We start from the raw sequence: 14,628 nt of genomic DNA on the forward strand, positions 1-14,628 counted from the left end.
CTTTCTCAAGAGGTCGCAACAACACAAAACTAGATTAGATAAACTGAAGTAAAGGTACAGATATTTTTTTATCACCTTTAGTAATGAGATCCTCGATTCTCCCATTCTTAAGGTTCATTCGACGTATCTTCCAAGATGGCGACTGTTCGCTCCAGTATATCATGTCAGCGGACATATCAATATCGATTGCGTACGAAGGTGCCTTCACTACGGTTCGTATGTTAGTGTTGGGATATCTGGAAGCATTGACATCGATGGCCTTGATTGCTGAATTATCAGTATAGTATATACATGGGTTTGGTTTAGGACATCCAAGGTATGCTGTAAATCATATAATGATAGACCATGTCAGACTTTGAGAACCCTACTAATACCTCCTGGAAATGCCTGGTGGCTAACGAACTAATGTGGTAAATATGCTTACCGTTGGCGAAACCTCGCGAACCAAAAATTGTCACCAGCAAACAAACAATGCTGAAGTACGATATCTTCATCGTGAAGACTGGGTCCTGCAAATAAGAGAAGGGAATAAGAACCATTTAAAGGTGTCATGACGTCACATCAGATAGGTTATGTCGTCATACCTTGGGGTGTTGGACATGACGCCACACTATACGGATAGATTGAGCCTCGTAACACTTACTAACGGTGAAGCTAACAAACCTATGCACAATACTCGTTCTTCCCTTTTTCCTCTTTGCTCATGGCATTACATTATACGGAGCAAGATCTAGTAAACACAAGACTAATGTGTTACATTATACGGAGCAAGATCTAGTAAACACAAGACTAATGTATTACATTATACGGAGCAAGATCTAGTAAACACAAGACTAATGTGTTACATTATACGGAGCAAGATCTAGTAAACACAAGACTAATGTGTTACATTATACGGAGCAAGATCTAGTAAACACAAGACTAATGTGTTTGATCTTGTCATACACTAATAACAAGTTAGGCGCAAGCGTCGCTTGGTTTGTTAGCTGTCTACTAAATGGAGAGAGAGGGGTAAAGGTCACCTGCTAGCTGAAGCAACATCGTTATATGTTATTGATTATATTGTGTCTACGGTGGGTGATGATGACGTCATTTATCATTCTAACCTTGAATGCATTATGATCTTCACACGTGACCACTAAGATCATGTTATCAGATACACACCTAATTGAAAGACGTAGTCGGGTTCGAGAAGGTCATATCATCGAAGCTAAGACCGAAAAGGATTTTGGATACTCCGAAATGTGTATTATATTTTTATATAGACATGTAAAAATGCACAGTAGAGCAAAGTCGGTCGACCTAGATTAACAACATGCCAAAGCCATGATGCATAAAATGTGCACAGGAAGGGAAAACTGCAATACGCATGAAATTAGCATAATTGTTTGTCTTCCCATGCTCCCCTTCGGTCTTAGCTTTGATAATATAACCTTTTTCAAGCCGACGTTTTTTCAGATTAGGTGCATATATCATATAACATATGTCCATTCCTTTACTCATTATCAATTATTATTGTCATTTTAAAATTTCATCGGATTCTCGATTTAGGATGCGCATATCACAGCTGGTCGTCCACCACCAAACAAAAAACAAAAAACAAAAACAAAAAAAACACGTTAATAAATATTCGAGGGGGATTTAAAATCATTAGATCAACTTTTGAACAATATATCGTATAAAATTATCATAAGGTAACCTCAGGTTACGAAGTGCGGGCGTAGAACATTGGTGGAAGATATTATTAATTTATTTTAGAGACTTGAGTAGCTATTAATATATGGAGAGGCAGATGCAAGTGAGTATTTAGTGATTTGGTTGGCCTGCTAAGGAGGGTTATCCCTGCTGACCGAATTCCCTCACACGTCGCGTGAAAACCTATTTGAGCACTGGCCTAATCTTGTAAGTCTGCATTTGTCGGATTCCGTTACATTCTAGTTGGAAGTCGAAAACTCTAAATTAAAGCTGCTCCTCTTGTCGACACAATAACAAAATAAATAAATAAATCATTGTGAGTCAAGACGATTCAAAAAGATTCTATTGAAAAAATCGAGAGAAAAAACGAAAATCAACAAAGTCAGCGATCTTTTTATAACAAAGTGCAATATTGCAGCGTCATCGTTGGATAGCGAGTAATATTTAATAATAATAATAATAATAATATTTATTTATAAAGCGCAAATACAAATCTGTTCTAAGCGCTAGTAAACAAACGACAAAGACAACGACAAAATAAAATTATTTACAAAGAATATGCTAATAATTATTTATTTAATAATGTATCATACGTTACTCTGCTGATTATTCGATCACAGATACTCATGCAAACATCATCTCAAGCTAAGAACACCTTCCTGAAGTTTTATTACTGTAAATTGAAGGAAAAAATGTTGATGCGAAATGAAGAACTTGTCTACCTTACAAATAACGACGATAAACTTCAAAAGTGCAGTTTGCTTTCAAGATGTCTTGATTGATGAAATGATGGGTGGTTCTACCGACAGTTGTCGATTCCCTGTATTGGATGAGGAACAGCTATCGGACCATCCAAGATACCAAGTGTCTTGTCTAGTGCTCGAGGACCGTAAGAATTCAAAGATAACGATATGAGATGAAGTATCTAACAAGGCCTGTCAGGCATGAAGTCTAAGTTCGGCTTTTCGGATCAACTTTTGTTATGCAAATCCATACATTTTGTTGTTTGTCACTCAAGTGGAAAGTTATGCTTGTCTTCAAGACTCCGTTCAAGTTGATCATTATTAGCTTTAGTTCTAATATTAGATGTTTTGATTTCAGTTAGTCTATGCTTCGCAAGTTTTCAAAAGTTTGCCGACATAACTAAAACTTCAGCTTCTATTAAATAATAATTCTTTCTCTCTCTTATTATATAAGCGCAATACTAAGTTCACAGAGACAAATAGAAAACAATATCCATATTGCGAGATTATGTTGATATGTATGCGCGCACGTCAAACACTCGCTCAAATAAATTTTCATCGAGCATCGGGAGACCCTTCAGGCAAAAAACATACTTTTTATTCGCTGAAACATAACATTCTTATATTGATGAAGATTGATTTGAAAACACGCAAAAAAAAACAAAAAACAAAAAACAAACAAACAAACAAAAACACAGAAAGTAGCAAATGTTGAACTGCATACTAGGTGTTATATTCAAGTGAGATGCAGAGATTGATTGACCAGGCCCGGCTACAAGTACAGGCCATATACAGGAGTATAACTACACAAATATTCATTAACTGAACTATGATATCGGGAACGGAAAAAAAATGGATAAAAACAAGCAATGGAGGAATTTAAATGTTTTCCTTTTTTTGGACGGACATGTTAGGAGGTTGCTACTAAAAAGTGATTTGAATGGTGTAAACAACATCATTGACGAGATAAATAATTCCCTAATTATTCAAAGGTGTTAAAAACAATGCACCCCTGCTGTATTGTTATGGCAACGGTCATTTCTGGATGCAGATTGCCCTTGAGTCCATATTCAAGAAATATTAGTGTCCCGGCTTCTGGTAAAATGTTAAACGCCGAAGATATATATATAAAGAATTCTAGATCCAGTACCAAAGGCGATAGGTTTACTGGAATCTATGTAAAGTCAGAAAAATCAGATTTACAACAACAACAAAAATGTCGTATATTGTGAACCGAATATGGCTTATATGTCGGTCCAGTGACGAACCATTTCCACCAGCTTTAGAGCTTGACATAATAATTGTTTTAAATAAAATGAGCCTTTCAAATATTTCAATTCATCTCAAATATTATGTAAGTAAACTGTGTTAAATTTACCGAATATTTCACAAGAGTAAAAAGAAATCTACGAGAATTAAAAGATACATATAAATAGTAATAAATCTTCAGTCTTTACCCACCTTTTTTCTCTTTCTTCGTCGACGTTTTCAATTCCAGAATGTTCAATTTGCAGAAGGAAAACTAGATGTTGTGATTGCTAGTGGATTTTCGCGAGAGACGTATTTCACCTAACATTATTTGGAGGAGTTTGCAGATGGTTTACCGTCCACCAATCACTAAACGAGAACTCTCAAAACATCTCAATTGTTAATATGGATGACCAGACAAGTCATAACAATCGAATAAAACGAATTCGTAATTTGGTAAAACAAGCAAGAATATTATATATATATATATATATATATATATATATATATATATATATGTATCATAGTTAATTGACTATGTATATATATATATATATAATGTGTGTTTGTGCCTGTTGGCTCTCCTATATTTAGTTCATAATTATAGTTGCATGATTTAATACTGTATCAAAACATAAAATACGCACCATAGTATATACATATTATATATATTATATTATTATATGTCATATATTACATACTTTACTAAGACTCTAGACTAAAGTGTGCACCATAATATATATTACATACTTTACTAAGACTCTAGACTAAAGTGTGCACCATAATATATATTACATACTTTACTAAGACTCTAGACTAAAGTGTGCACTCAAAGTTGAGGAGAAATAAAACACATGATGGCTGCAAGCTGTTAAAAAAGGTTAGCATGAATATCGTGTGTTGTTCTAGTTGTTTTATGAGCCATACAGTGGGATATCTGTGATTGCATGCCTCAATAATTTATTCACGACACGTAACCCATCAATGTTCAGTCCTGTTTAGTTTTATCGAATTGCTTACTATCAATCACGTGACGTTTTGGAGTTGACTGGGGGGCAAACAAGCGTTTGACTGGGGGGCAAACAAGCGTTTGACTAGGGGCAACTAGCGGATGCTAAGTCAAAACATATCAAAATAAGTCCTCAAGCTATTGTATTTGACTATTTCTACGACATGAAACCAGAAAACAAGAGATCAAAACAACCTCCAGGATTCTACAAGCCATCAAAAAAGAGCTTTTACCGGAAGTGACGTCTATTGATAGCAACCTATAAGTGCATAACTGCACATAAAAATATATAACTAGCTAAAAACTAGTGTGAGCTGCGTCGGTGTTTCTAATGAAACAGTAATGATGAAAAGGTAAATTATACACCGTGAAAAGATGAAAAAACTTACTGACGTTTCGGATGCTAGTCCTTCGTCGGAGTAAAAGAGCTCTCACTCCGACGAACTGGACTAGCGTCCGAAACGTCAGTAAGTTTTTCCATCTTTTCACGGTGTATGATTTACCTTTTCATCATTAACTGCACATTATGACTGAGTGATAGGAAAACGAGTAGTACAGTTTATATGACAGTTTCCTCTACTACGTCATCATCATCTTTCTTGAGTTGTAACGTATGCTGTCTGTTCTGCTGTGGTATTGTCAATCCTCTCTGAAGATGATCGTAGGTATTGCCCTGATTCTGCCTCAAGTGATCATATATATTGTGATCATCTATTCTATTAGGGCTGGTCGTCTTCCCGCCTCGCTGCAAGTGATCATAAATATTGTGATCATCTATTTTGTTAGGGCTGGTCGTCTTACCGCCTTGCCTCAAGTGATCATAATCATCTCTCACTACAGATCCACTAGTTGTTTCGGCCTCTGCTCTCCTCACATAGTTTTTAATTCCAGGACCAACGACACTTTCGTAGTCATGGGAACCAGATCCCTCAAGACCTCTCTTATGTGGTTGATCACGTGTCGATAGCTTCCGGGTGCCAGGATTCAAGTGTGCGTAATCTCTATCACGTGACTTCGTTGCTTGGTTACTGGAAAGAGGCATGTATTTTGGAATCACAGGTATTGGTGTGCTGTACTCTGATGATTCTGGTCTAAAATTGACATCTGCACATGCGTCAAGGTTTGAAGGATTTATGATAACCTCGTTCCCAGTTCTTCTCGGTCTTGGCCTCGAGTTGTGGCCTGGATTCCAGAATTCCTTGGTGTTTTGAAAGACTCTATTATCGCGGTGGACATTTGTGTTTTTGACTGGTTCTACAAAAGGAGTTTTCAGGAACTTTTTAGCTTCACCACTTTGTCTTTTGTTATTCATCACTTGATCGATCTCGGCGTAGGCAGGGTTAGATAAGCTCGCTTCTGCAGCTTCATAGTCGTTATCAACGAATCCATCAACGAATCCCTGATTGCTGAAGGAAATCTGTGTATGATAAGGACGTGGAACGTTCTGCTTGGCTTTTCGTCTTCTAAGAAAGAAAGAAATGAATGAACAGACAAGTGAATGAAAGATTTTTAATGGTAAATATTATACAAAGGAAATGAAAAATGGTAATTACCTGATGTAAAACATCGCAAGAAAAAGAAGCAAAAACAATGCAAGAACACCCAGAATAGATACAGATATGGTAGTTGCACTTCCCTTGCTGTTGCCTTGACGTTGTTCATGAAGGGCATCTCCACCCAGTACCACACAAGATGGTTGTGTTTGTCCATCAAGTCTAATCATACTTGCCCCCTTCATGTATCTATTGATGAGGTGTCTGGACTCCCAGATTAACTTGCACAAGTTCTGTTTGGTAACCACTCGCCTTGTTCCTGTTGTTGTTAGTGATTCGTAGTTGGATGGTACGAGTACTGCTATCACTACAAGTGCTTCATCCGTGGCCGACCATGAAACAGGGTTGTTAAGCACTAAGACATCAGAACCTTGGAAAACTATGTTTGGTTTCGTCGCTCTTTTGCTTCGTATCGGTTCTGCAGGTCTGGGTATAACAGAATTATATTATTATTAATCTAATGTTAGCCGCAACTTATCGATTGATTGCCAGGATCCGTGGATCAGTTGGGTGGGTCAGAATGAAGGATATCATCCAGCAGCACATGCCAGACCAGAGTGTCTATGTTTAACAACGATAAGGATTATTATCGAAAAGAAGGTCTTACGTACCGTAACAATTCCAAACATGATTGGTTCGTACAGTATTGAGTGGAAGCTTTAGATACACTGTTCTTGAGTGTGTCGTTAGACCACTGAATCAAATAATAAAAGCATGATGATAATGACCACTTATGGCGTTCGAAGTCACGATATTGTGACGAAAAGCGACAGTTTTATACAGATTTTTTATTACCTGGATTTCATTCATTTTGAATAACAAGCTCACTTTGTTTTCACCTGTCAATTGATCAAAGATATCAATAACTTAATAATCACTATTAATCACTATAATATTTTAAGAATATTATTCTACAAATCTCCTTTCACTCGTTATGGGAAGCCTTTTAAAATTATAAATCATCAAGGTGACGAGTCTATATTCAAGCTTACCTATGTTAATGCATCGATACCACGGCTCTACGCATATCTCCCCAACCTGACAATCTGGGTGACATTTATCGACCGGTATTGAAGCAGAAGAAGGGAGAGTAGTGCTAGTGATGTATACAGTAGATGAGGACAATGAAGGGCTAGTGCTGATGGTTTTTATAGTAGACAAGGCATGGGAAGGGAGGTAATTGTTGCTTGGTAACACGGTGGATGACGTACAAGATATGAGAGAAGGGCTGATCAATGTGGGTGATGGTGAGGAGGTGAAACCATAGTTCGTGGAAGATGAAGTGGTGGTTGACATGAAGATAGAAGAGAACGTGTAGGATGACGTTAGAACAGGTAGATGAGGAAAGACTGATGTCATGACAGATCCTGCAGCTGTTATGACCGGAGAATAACGTTTGGAGGAAAGCAATAATCTTGATGAGGTAAACGGGACTTGATGAGTTGAAGGTAAAACTTTTGCAGGGGACGAAATAACATGAGCAACACTTGAAGTCGGCTCTGAAGATGTAGTGATAGATGTATACAACGTTGAAACTTGAACAGAACTTGAGGATTCCTGTGGAACTGATGTTGATGTTGGAGTCCACTTGATGCTTGTTGGTGGTGAATTAGGAATAACTGAAGACAAAGTTGGTATTCTTATAGCTGATGACGAAGATGAATATGATGATGGTGGTGATGAAGATGATAAGAATGGTGAAGATGATGATAAAAATGGTGATTGTGATGATGATGATGATGGTGGTGACGATGATGATAACAATGGTGATGATGGTGGTGATGATGATGATGACAACAATGGTGATGATGGTGTTGGTGACAGTGATGATACCAATGATGGAAGAGAGGTCGTCGAATACAATCTCGAGGGGGTGGTAGTCACAAACATTGATGTCTCGAGTGTTGATTCTGGTTGTAATCGTAGGGGTGAAGATCTTGCAAAAGTAGTTGTATAATGTTGTGAAGACGTTGGAAGCAGCGTTGAATGGTCAAGTAGAAATCTCGTAGTCTTTGTTTGGGGAAGAACACTTGAAGCGGTTTCAATATGAGGAATGTAAACAGACGTCGAAGACATGGCACTCAAGTAATGAGAAGATGGAGTGGGGACGACTGGTGTCGTGTAACATGGACGGGATCCTTTGTTTCCAGGACAGACACACGAGTATCCTCCAGGTTTAAGCAGACAGAGGTGAGTGCACCAACCATTGAAATGAGCACAAGGATGGTTATTGTCTGCCGAGGAAATATAGTTATTGTCACGAATGGTAAAATAGGAGGGAGACTTTGATGCGAAAATTAAAAAAATAAAACAGAAATGAAACATCAAACAGTGACATCAAATAAAGCCCAACAACGCATACAACACGATCAGTCTTACCAAGTACTTGAGTGTTATTATGATAGACATGTAAGTCTACGGCATCTACACTGCTTACAATCTTTATCACTTTTCTTGTAGATGTCTTGTTAACTCGATAAACAGCAGCATTGCTCCCATCTCCCCAGTAGATGTAGCCTTCCTTCAGAGCCAGGGAGTAAGGTGAGATTGTATACCAGGAGGATATACCAACATGATGAATCTGTCCAGTCTTTGGGTTAGTTTCTGTGTAACATAGTTCACCTCTATTATCATCAACCCAGTATAATCTATTGTTGTCTGAATCCAAGGCAAGCGCCCTGGGTGAGTACTCATAATGATATCGCCTGGGGAAGCGTACAAGTACTTCTCTGTTCTCTCCGTTCATATGGGCTCTTTCGATTATCGCGGTGTTCCCAGTCGTAACCCAATATATCACTCTAAAAAAGAAATACATTTTATACATTTTTAACAATAGTAATATACTATATTGATAATAATTAATTAATGATAGTTAAGATCAATTGAACAGCGTAAAGAATTTTCTCTTCAAATGTCGACATCTTACTGGTCAGTCACGTGACCCTTTTCTCTTAAGATAAATATGCATTTAGTACCCTTTGCTGCTGTCAAGAACCATGGCTTCAGGCTGTTCATTCAATGTCATCAATATCTTCTGCCAGCTGCCATCCAGTTTACACACTCCGATTTCTCGATACTTGGAATCAAACCAGTAAATATTCCGACCAATGACATCAATCTCATGCCCACGTGGAAAGTAGTTAAGACTATTGACAACTGCTTCTATGGAACTACCGTTAAGAAAAGCGCGGGAAATCACTCCTCTCTTGTTGGTCCAGTAAATTTTGTGTTCTTGGGGGTCAAAGTCCACGGTCATAATGCGTCCTGTTTGGCCAAGGGCTAATGGAGTCTTGGGACGGCTGAGGTCGTCAAGAGACTTGTGGAAGATCTTCCTTCGTACATCATCAACAACAAGGAGAAATTCTTTATAGTGGCCTTGAAAAAGAATAAGGTTGAAGATGATGTTGGTTTAGATGAGCACTAATAATAGTATTATATAGTATTATAATAATAATAGATTGCAGGATGTAGTAGGAAGTGATTGATAAGACTAGAGCATTGTGGTTCGCTGATGCAGTCTGGAAACAGTTTACTGATAAAGCTTTTATATACTTTAATAGTGGTTCAGTTTCTCAATATTTTTTCTTTCTCTGTACACTACTATGATTCCCGTTAAAGCGTTACTGCGACTACTGTCTACCCAAAGAAGCTTTTGTGGTTTCTGTCAAGAGCAATATACCTACATGTCTTCCCGTCATCCTTTAGTGCCATTCCATTGGAGCATGCGCACACTCGGTCTTGTCGTGGACTGAGCAAACAAAGATGACTGCAGCCGCCATTGTTCCTGCTGCAGTTGGACTCTAAAGAAAATGTACAACAGTCAATTATTGAGTAAGAAATGCCGCTAAAACTATCAGATCGAGATAATTGTATAATTGCCAGTAAACGTGGTTAGTGAACGTACCAGGAATGAGACTACCATCACCAGCGAACGCGTAAATTCCCTTCGGCTTGTCCACATTGTTTGCCAGTATCTTAAGATCCTTTTTCGATGTTATGTTTAAACTAGCGACTTTGCCGTGGTAATAGTAACTTCCGCGATCTGTCCAGTAAATGCGCTGGTCAAGAATGGTCAGTTTGAATGGCTTGGACCGGCGTGCCTGGAAATAGTACAAATGGTGTCCACTTGGGTTATCGAGACTGACGTAGAAAATCTGCGGTGCGTTCTTTTCTGTCCAGTAAAGCACTCTTTTACCACTGTCCAGACACAGTCCAGATGGTGCGCCATAAATAAGTCCAGATACAATGACCTGTCTGTCAGAACCATCCATGGACGATCTCTCGATGATTGCTGCAGAAAAACTATCAGAAGACCAGTACATCTGTCTGTGAAACAAATAAAAGAAGTGTAAAAATACCTTCTCAATGTAACTACATATTTATTGGATTCTTACCTTCGAGTCAAATCCAAGGCCATATCAGTAGGTCGTTTTGTCCTAACAAGTATCTTTCTGTGTGACCCATCCAACCTAGCAACTTCTATCCTCCCTTTCTTGTTGTCAGCCCAGTACAGATTCCTACCAGCTGGATCAACAGCAATGGCCACTGCTTTAACATAACGAACAATCGTCTCTTCTGAGCTGCCGTTCAGGAAGGCCCTAGATATGGTACTAGTGAATGCGTCAGACCAATAGACGCGTTGTTCTGTTGCGTCGTACGAGACGGCTTGTGGAGTGAAGGATGAGTGAATGATGATCTTGGGAGAGGAGAGTAACCCGTAGCCTTGCCTGTTGGCCTTGTAAATAAAACCCTGACTGCTGTCAGTAAAGAGCAAGAATCCAGACGACCCTAGAATAAAAATAACAGTTATATTATCCACCTTATGTGTCCTTGTAAGTCTCATAATAGACTTGGTAGCATGGCACCGGAATCGCCGGGGCACGGGTTCAAATTCCGTTCAAATTTTTCCTGAGTCTTTCAATTTGCAGCTGCATAAGTTGCTTCATATACTGCGATAATCAGCTCAATTTGATACATTATCTAGTTTGTTTGGAAATGAGTGGAACTTTTGCAAATTTTTCGAATAAAAACGAATTCTAATAAGTTGCAGAATGTCAAAACATGTTGGTATCGAAGCACTTACACTTGCGTAGCTAGTTTCATGATGGTACGTACCTTGGCCGTGTGTCGTTACGACCAGACGAAACACAGTGAAGATAAGTAATGTTACGAGCATCATATACATCTTATGTAGGATGACTGGCACAATACAGAAACCCGGTCATCATCTATATGCCTTGAAAAGAAAAATTAGCAACATTTTCGTCATTACGATAACCGAAATGCAGGCCATCCGCCGACAGAGTTTCTACCAAACTGGTAATTAAGTAAAATGTTTGTCTGTGGATTAAAGGGCAATAATTTGTATCCGATCTGCTTCGACATCTATCGAAAGTTACTCAGCTTGCAGATGAAAAACTTTTCTATCAACGTGGAAATCTTTTTGAAAAACATTTAGCAGCAGAGGGAATTCTGATACTTTTATATACAGCGAATAAATAAATTCTTTTCACCAGCTCTTGTCACAATTGGCTTACTGTGAGAGAATAACTGAATTTAATAAACACTGCTAATAAATTAAAGAACGTTATCTGCGTCATAAGAAAACCAACACGGAACTGAATATCGCTTTAAATCTCGCAAAAATCTTTTTCGTTTCAACCAACAAATGCTTGTTAAAGGTATAAAATATCCTATTCAAAAGCTGGAGACGTTTTCAACTTCTTCAGCAGATTCTCGATGGCAAAGATTTGACAGCTACTCGTGACATGAAATTCTATACAAACATAGTCTGTACATATCAAACCTAAAAATATTCAAAACATTTCTATTAAAACTAACCCCACTGATATATGCTGTGGATATGCTGACCAAGATAACTAAAATACAATCTATCAAAAATTACTGTCGTGTATTTGGCCTACGTTCAATCTTTGGTTGTTTTGTGTAAGTGTTACTGTTGCCATGGTGAATCCTAGTCTTCGGAGCAAGAATGAATAAATCATAACTGAAGACTGCTTACATAGTTTGTATTACTTACTGGTTTAGAGAGTTAGTCCTCGATGACAGACCAAGAGACTAGTGTTTCTTGGAGGCCCAGTTACTTCCTTGCCTGTAATGGCCTATAGTCTTCGAAAATTGGTATTACGTCATAGTTATAAACCAGGCCATCTCTGATCATTACACACACAGGGACTCCATCAGGAGCCATAGGATTGTGATGTATTTTGAGTGCAGTTTGACCATGGGGTTCAGGGTTATTTACCACTCGTTACTCACATGCTAGGGCGTTTGGTCAAGAGGAAGTCGCGACAGAAATCCTTTGGACGAGGTTCCTAAGTGAAATAAAGCCTTTACTGAGCTGACAACAAGAAAGGGAGGATAGAAGTTGCTAAACTGGATGGGACAACCAGGAAGATATTTGTTAGGAAAACACGACCTATTGATATAAGAACACTATACCATACTACACTATACTTACTTTACTATACTTTACTCATATATAAGTCGTGCCTACCTCCTCACCAGACCCTAATTAAGCATCTAAACTTGTGTAAGAAGATCATCATTCTTATTATCCAACTACACTAAGTAAAGTATAAATATCGCAGTAGAAAGCAAAATACTAGTAAAATATCACTGCGATATTTGCACTCCACATTTTTTTAACGTCGCGCGTAACGTAATGCGTCACGTTTGGAAATATTAGTCACGCAGTAACGGTGGACGTTTTTCGAAAAATATCCACCCGTAGTGCAACCTAAAATGTCTAATACTGTAAGATATTTAAATGTCAAGCGGATGAACGGCTATAATGAATATTTTAATATTACTTAAAGTTTATTCGGTGAATGAATTTTACAGCTGTTGCTTCCTGAATGTTCCAAACAACACTTTGAAAAGCTGTAACATTGTCCTCTCACAAAAGTCTAAGAAATTCCACCGCCCCAAAACGAATAAAATACAAGGATATATTTTACTTTAATAAGCTATCCACTGAGTTTTGAACAGAACCTCAGTACGAAGTGTGAATTTAGTGTTTTAAAAGTTCGAGATAAGCTCACATGTATAGTGAAGCTGCCTGGACAATTTGATAAATTCTTAGCTGAACAACAATACAAACTGTTCTCTAAGTTTACTCAAATACGGCTTACCTTATTGTGCAATGATAAATTGAGCTTCCAAAATTTTCCTCTTGAAATAAAGCGTTATATTCCGTTTCTTCTGAAGGGCATCAGCTGTTCGGCCAACGACCATGTTGAATCAAGGAAGACCATTTCGGAAAGAGACTGGGCAGAGTAATGACACGAATTTAACCAATGTCGTACCCAGTGCTCTTGGAACTGTTTGCAATCCTCTAAATGTTTTAATCTTTTCCCAGATAGATGTACTGGTCTTCTAGTTCTGGTTCGGCAGCAACGATCGAGAGATCTTCCATAGATGGTTCTGACAGACGGGTCATCGTGACTGAAATAAAGCATGACACACCCACTGGGCTGTGCCTGGACACCTCTACAAGAACACTTTCTGGACACTAGAGAGATCCACAAGATGTGTTTTTCGTCAGTCTCGAAAACCCAGGTGAACACCGTCAACATTTCCTGACTGACTGACGTTCGTCCTAACCATTCAAAATGACCATTCTTCGCCAGCACATTTACTGGACTGACATGACTGAAATGACTTTTTTTATCAAGGCTGGATGGCGGGAGATCTATCTCAAGTCTCTAGTCGTCCCAAGTTACTGGATCACAAAGTCTACTGGACCAACCCTGATGGGGAGGTTGCGCGCGCTTTTCTACATGGCAGTTCCTTACAAACAGTCATCAAGGACAGTTATTTCTGGCCAAAAGCGCATGCTCTTGATGTTATTGGTTACAACATATATTTCATTGATACAATCAATTCAGAACTTAGGATAACCGTGGTTTGTAAACTAGACGGCAGCAATCAAACGCATCAATGGTACCGTTCTATGAAAGACCGCAAGGGATTATCGTTGACAGCAAAAAAGGGTAATGTTTGATGAGATTTATCCGTGGGATAGTGCTGTCTACCCTTAATACAACCGGGCCCTGAATTACATATGCACTAAACGGAGAAAGAAGAATCGAAACAGCCCAGATGGACGGCAAGAGAAGAGAAGTACTGGTACGAGGGGTAAGATACCCCAGTAACCTGGCGATAGACCGTTGTTTGTTGCAGTGGCGGATCCAGGACTTTAAGAGGGGGGGGGGGGGGGTTCATTTTTGCAAATCTCGGCACAACAATAACGTTCTCTTGCATCATCATTTTCCCCATGAGGCATATCACTAGCCTAGGGGCGCTCCTGATAAGAATAACCTATCCACCAGTCCCATTTCATATTAAATCTCATGAG

At 38.6% G+C, this 14,628-nt stretch overlaps 1 protein-coding gene across 1 annotated transcript in view; it reads right to left on the minus strand.

The window, feature by feature from the left end:
- Positions 1 to 13,522, minus strand: part of LOC116290199 (uncharacterized) — a 24,617-nt gene extending 11,095 nt beyond the window's left edge. The window contains exons 1-15 of the mRNA XM_089024549.1: positions 13,403 to 13,522; positions 12,289 to 12,583; positions 11,364 to 11,484; positions 10,643 to 11,036; positions 10,153 to 10,574; positions 9,932 to 10,048; positions 9,224 to 9,623; positions 8,628 to 9,046; positions 7,241 to 8,482; positions 7,044 to 7,087; positions 6,860 to 6,942; positions 6,249 to 6,674; positions 5,258 to 6,158; positions 425 to 509; positions 76 to 321 (exon numbers count right to left, since the gene is read on the minus strand). Coding sequence (XP_088880675.1) covers positions 76 to 321; positions 425 to 509; positions 5,258 to 6,158; positions 6,249 to 6,674; positions 6,860 to 6,942; positions 7,044 to 7,087; positions 7,241 to 8,482; positions 8,628 to 9,046; positions 9,224 to 9,623; positions 9,932 to 10,048; positions 10,153 to 10,574; positions 10,643 to 11,036; positions 11,364 to 11,433 — 4,849 coding nt within the window. The 5' untranslated portion in view covers positions 11,434 to 11,484; positions 12,289 to 12,583; positions 13,403 to 13,522. The remainder of the gene's footprint in view (positions 1 to 75; positions 322 to 424; positions 510 to 5,257; positions 6,159 to 6,248; positions 6,675 to 6,859; positions 6,943 to 7,043; positions 7,088 to 7,240; positions 8,483 to 8,627; positions 9,047 to 9,223; positions 9,624 to 9,931; positions 10,049 to 10,152; positions 10,575 to 10,642; positions 11,037 to 11,363; positions 11,485 to 12,288; positions 12,584 to 13,402) is intronic.
- Between the last annotated feature and the right edge of the window lie 1,106 nt (positions 13,523 to 14,628).

The sequence above is a fragment of the Actinia tenebrosa genome, unplaced genomic scaffold (genome assembly GCF_029948245.1).
Source record: "Actinia tenebrosa isolate PJP-AT-01 unplaced genomic scaffold, QUT_ActTen_1.0 PGA_scaffold9__36_contigs__length_13948895, whole genome shotgun sequence".
NCBI lineage: Eukaryota > Metazoa > Cnidaria > Anthozoa > Actiniaria > Actiniidae > Actinia > Actinia tenebrosa.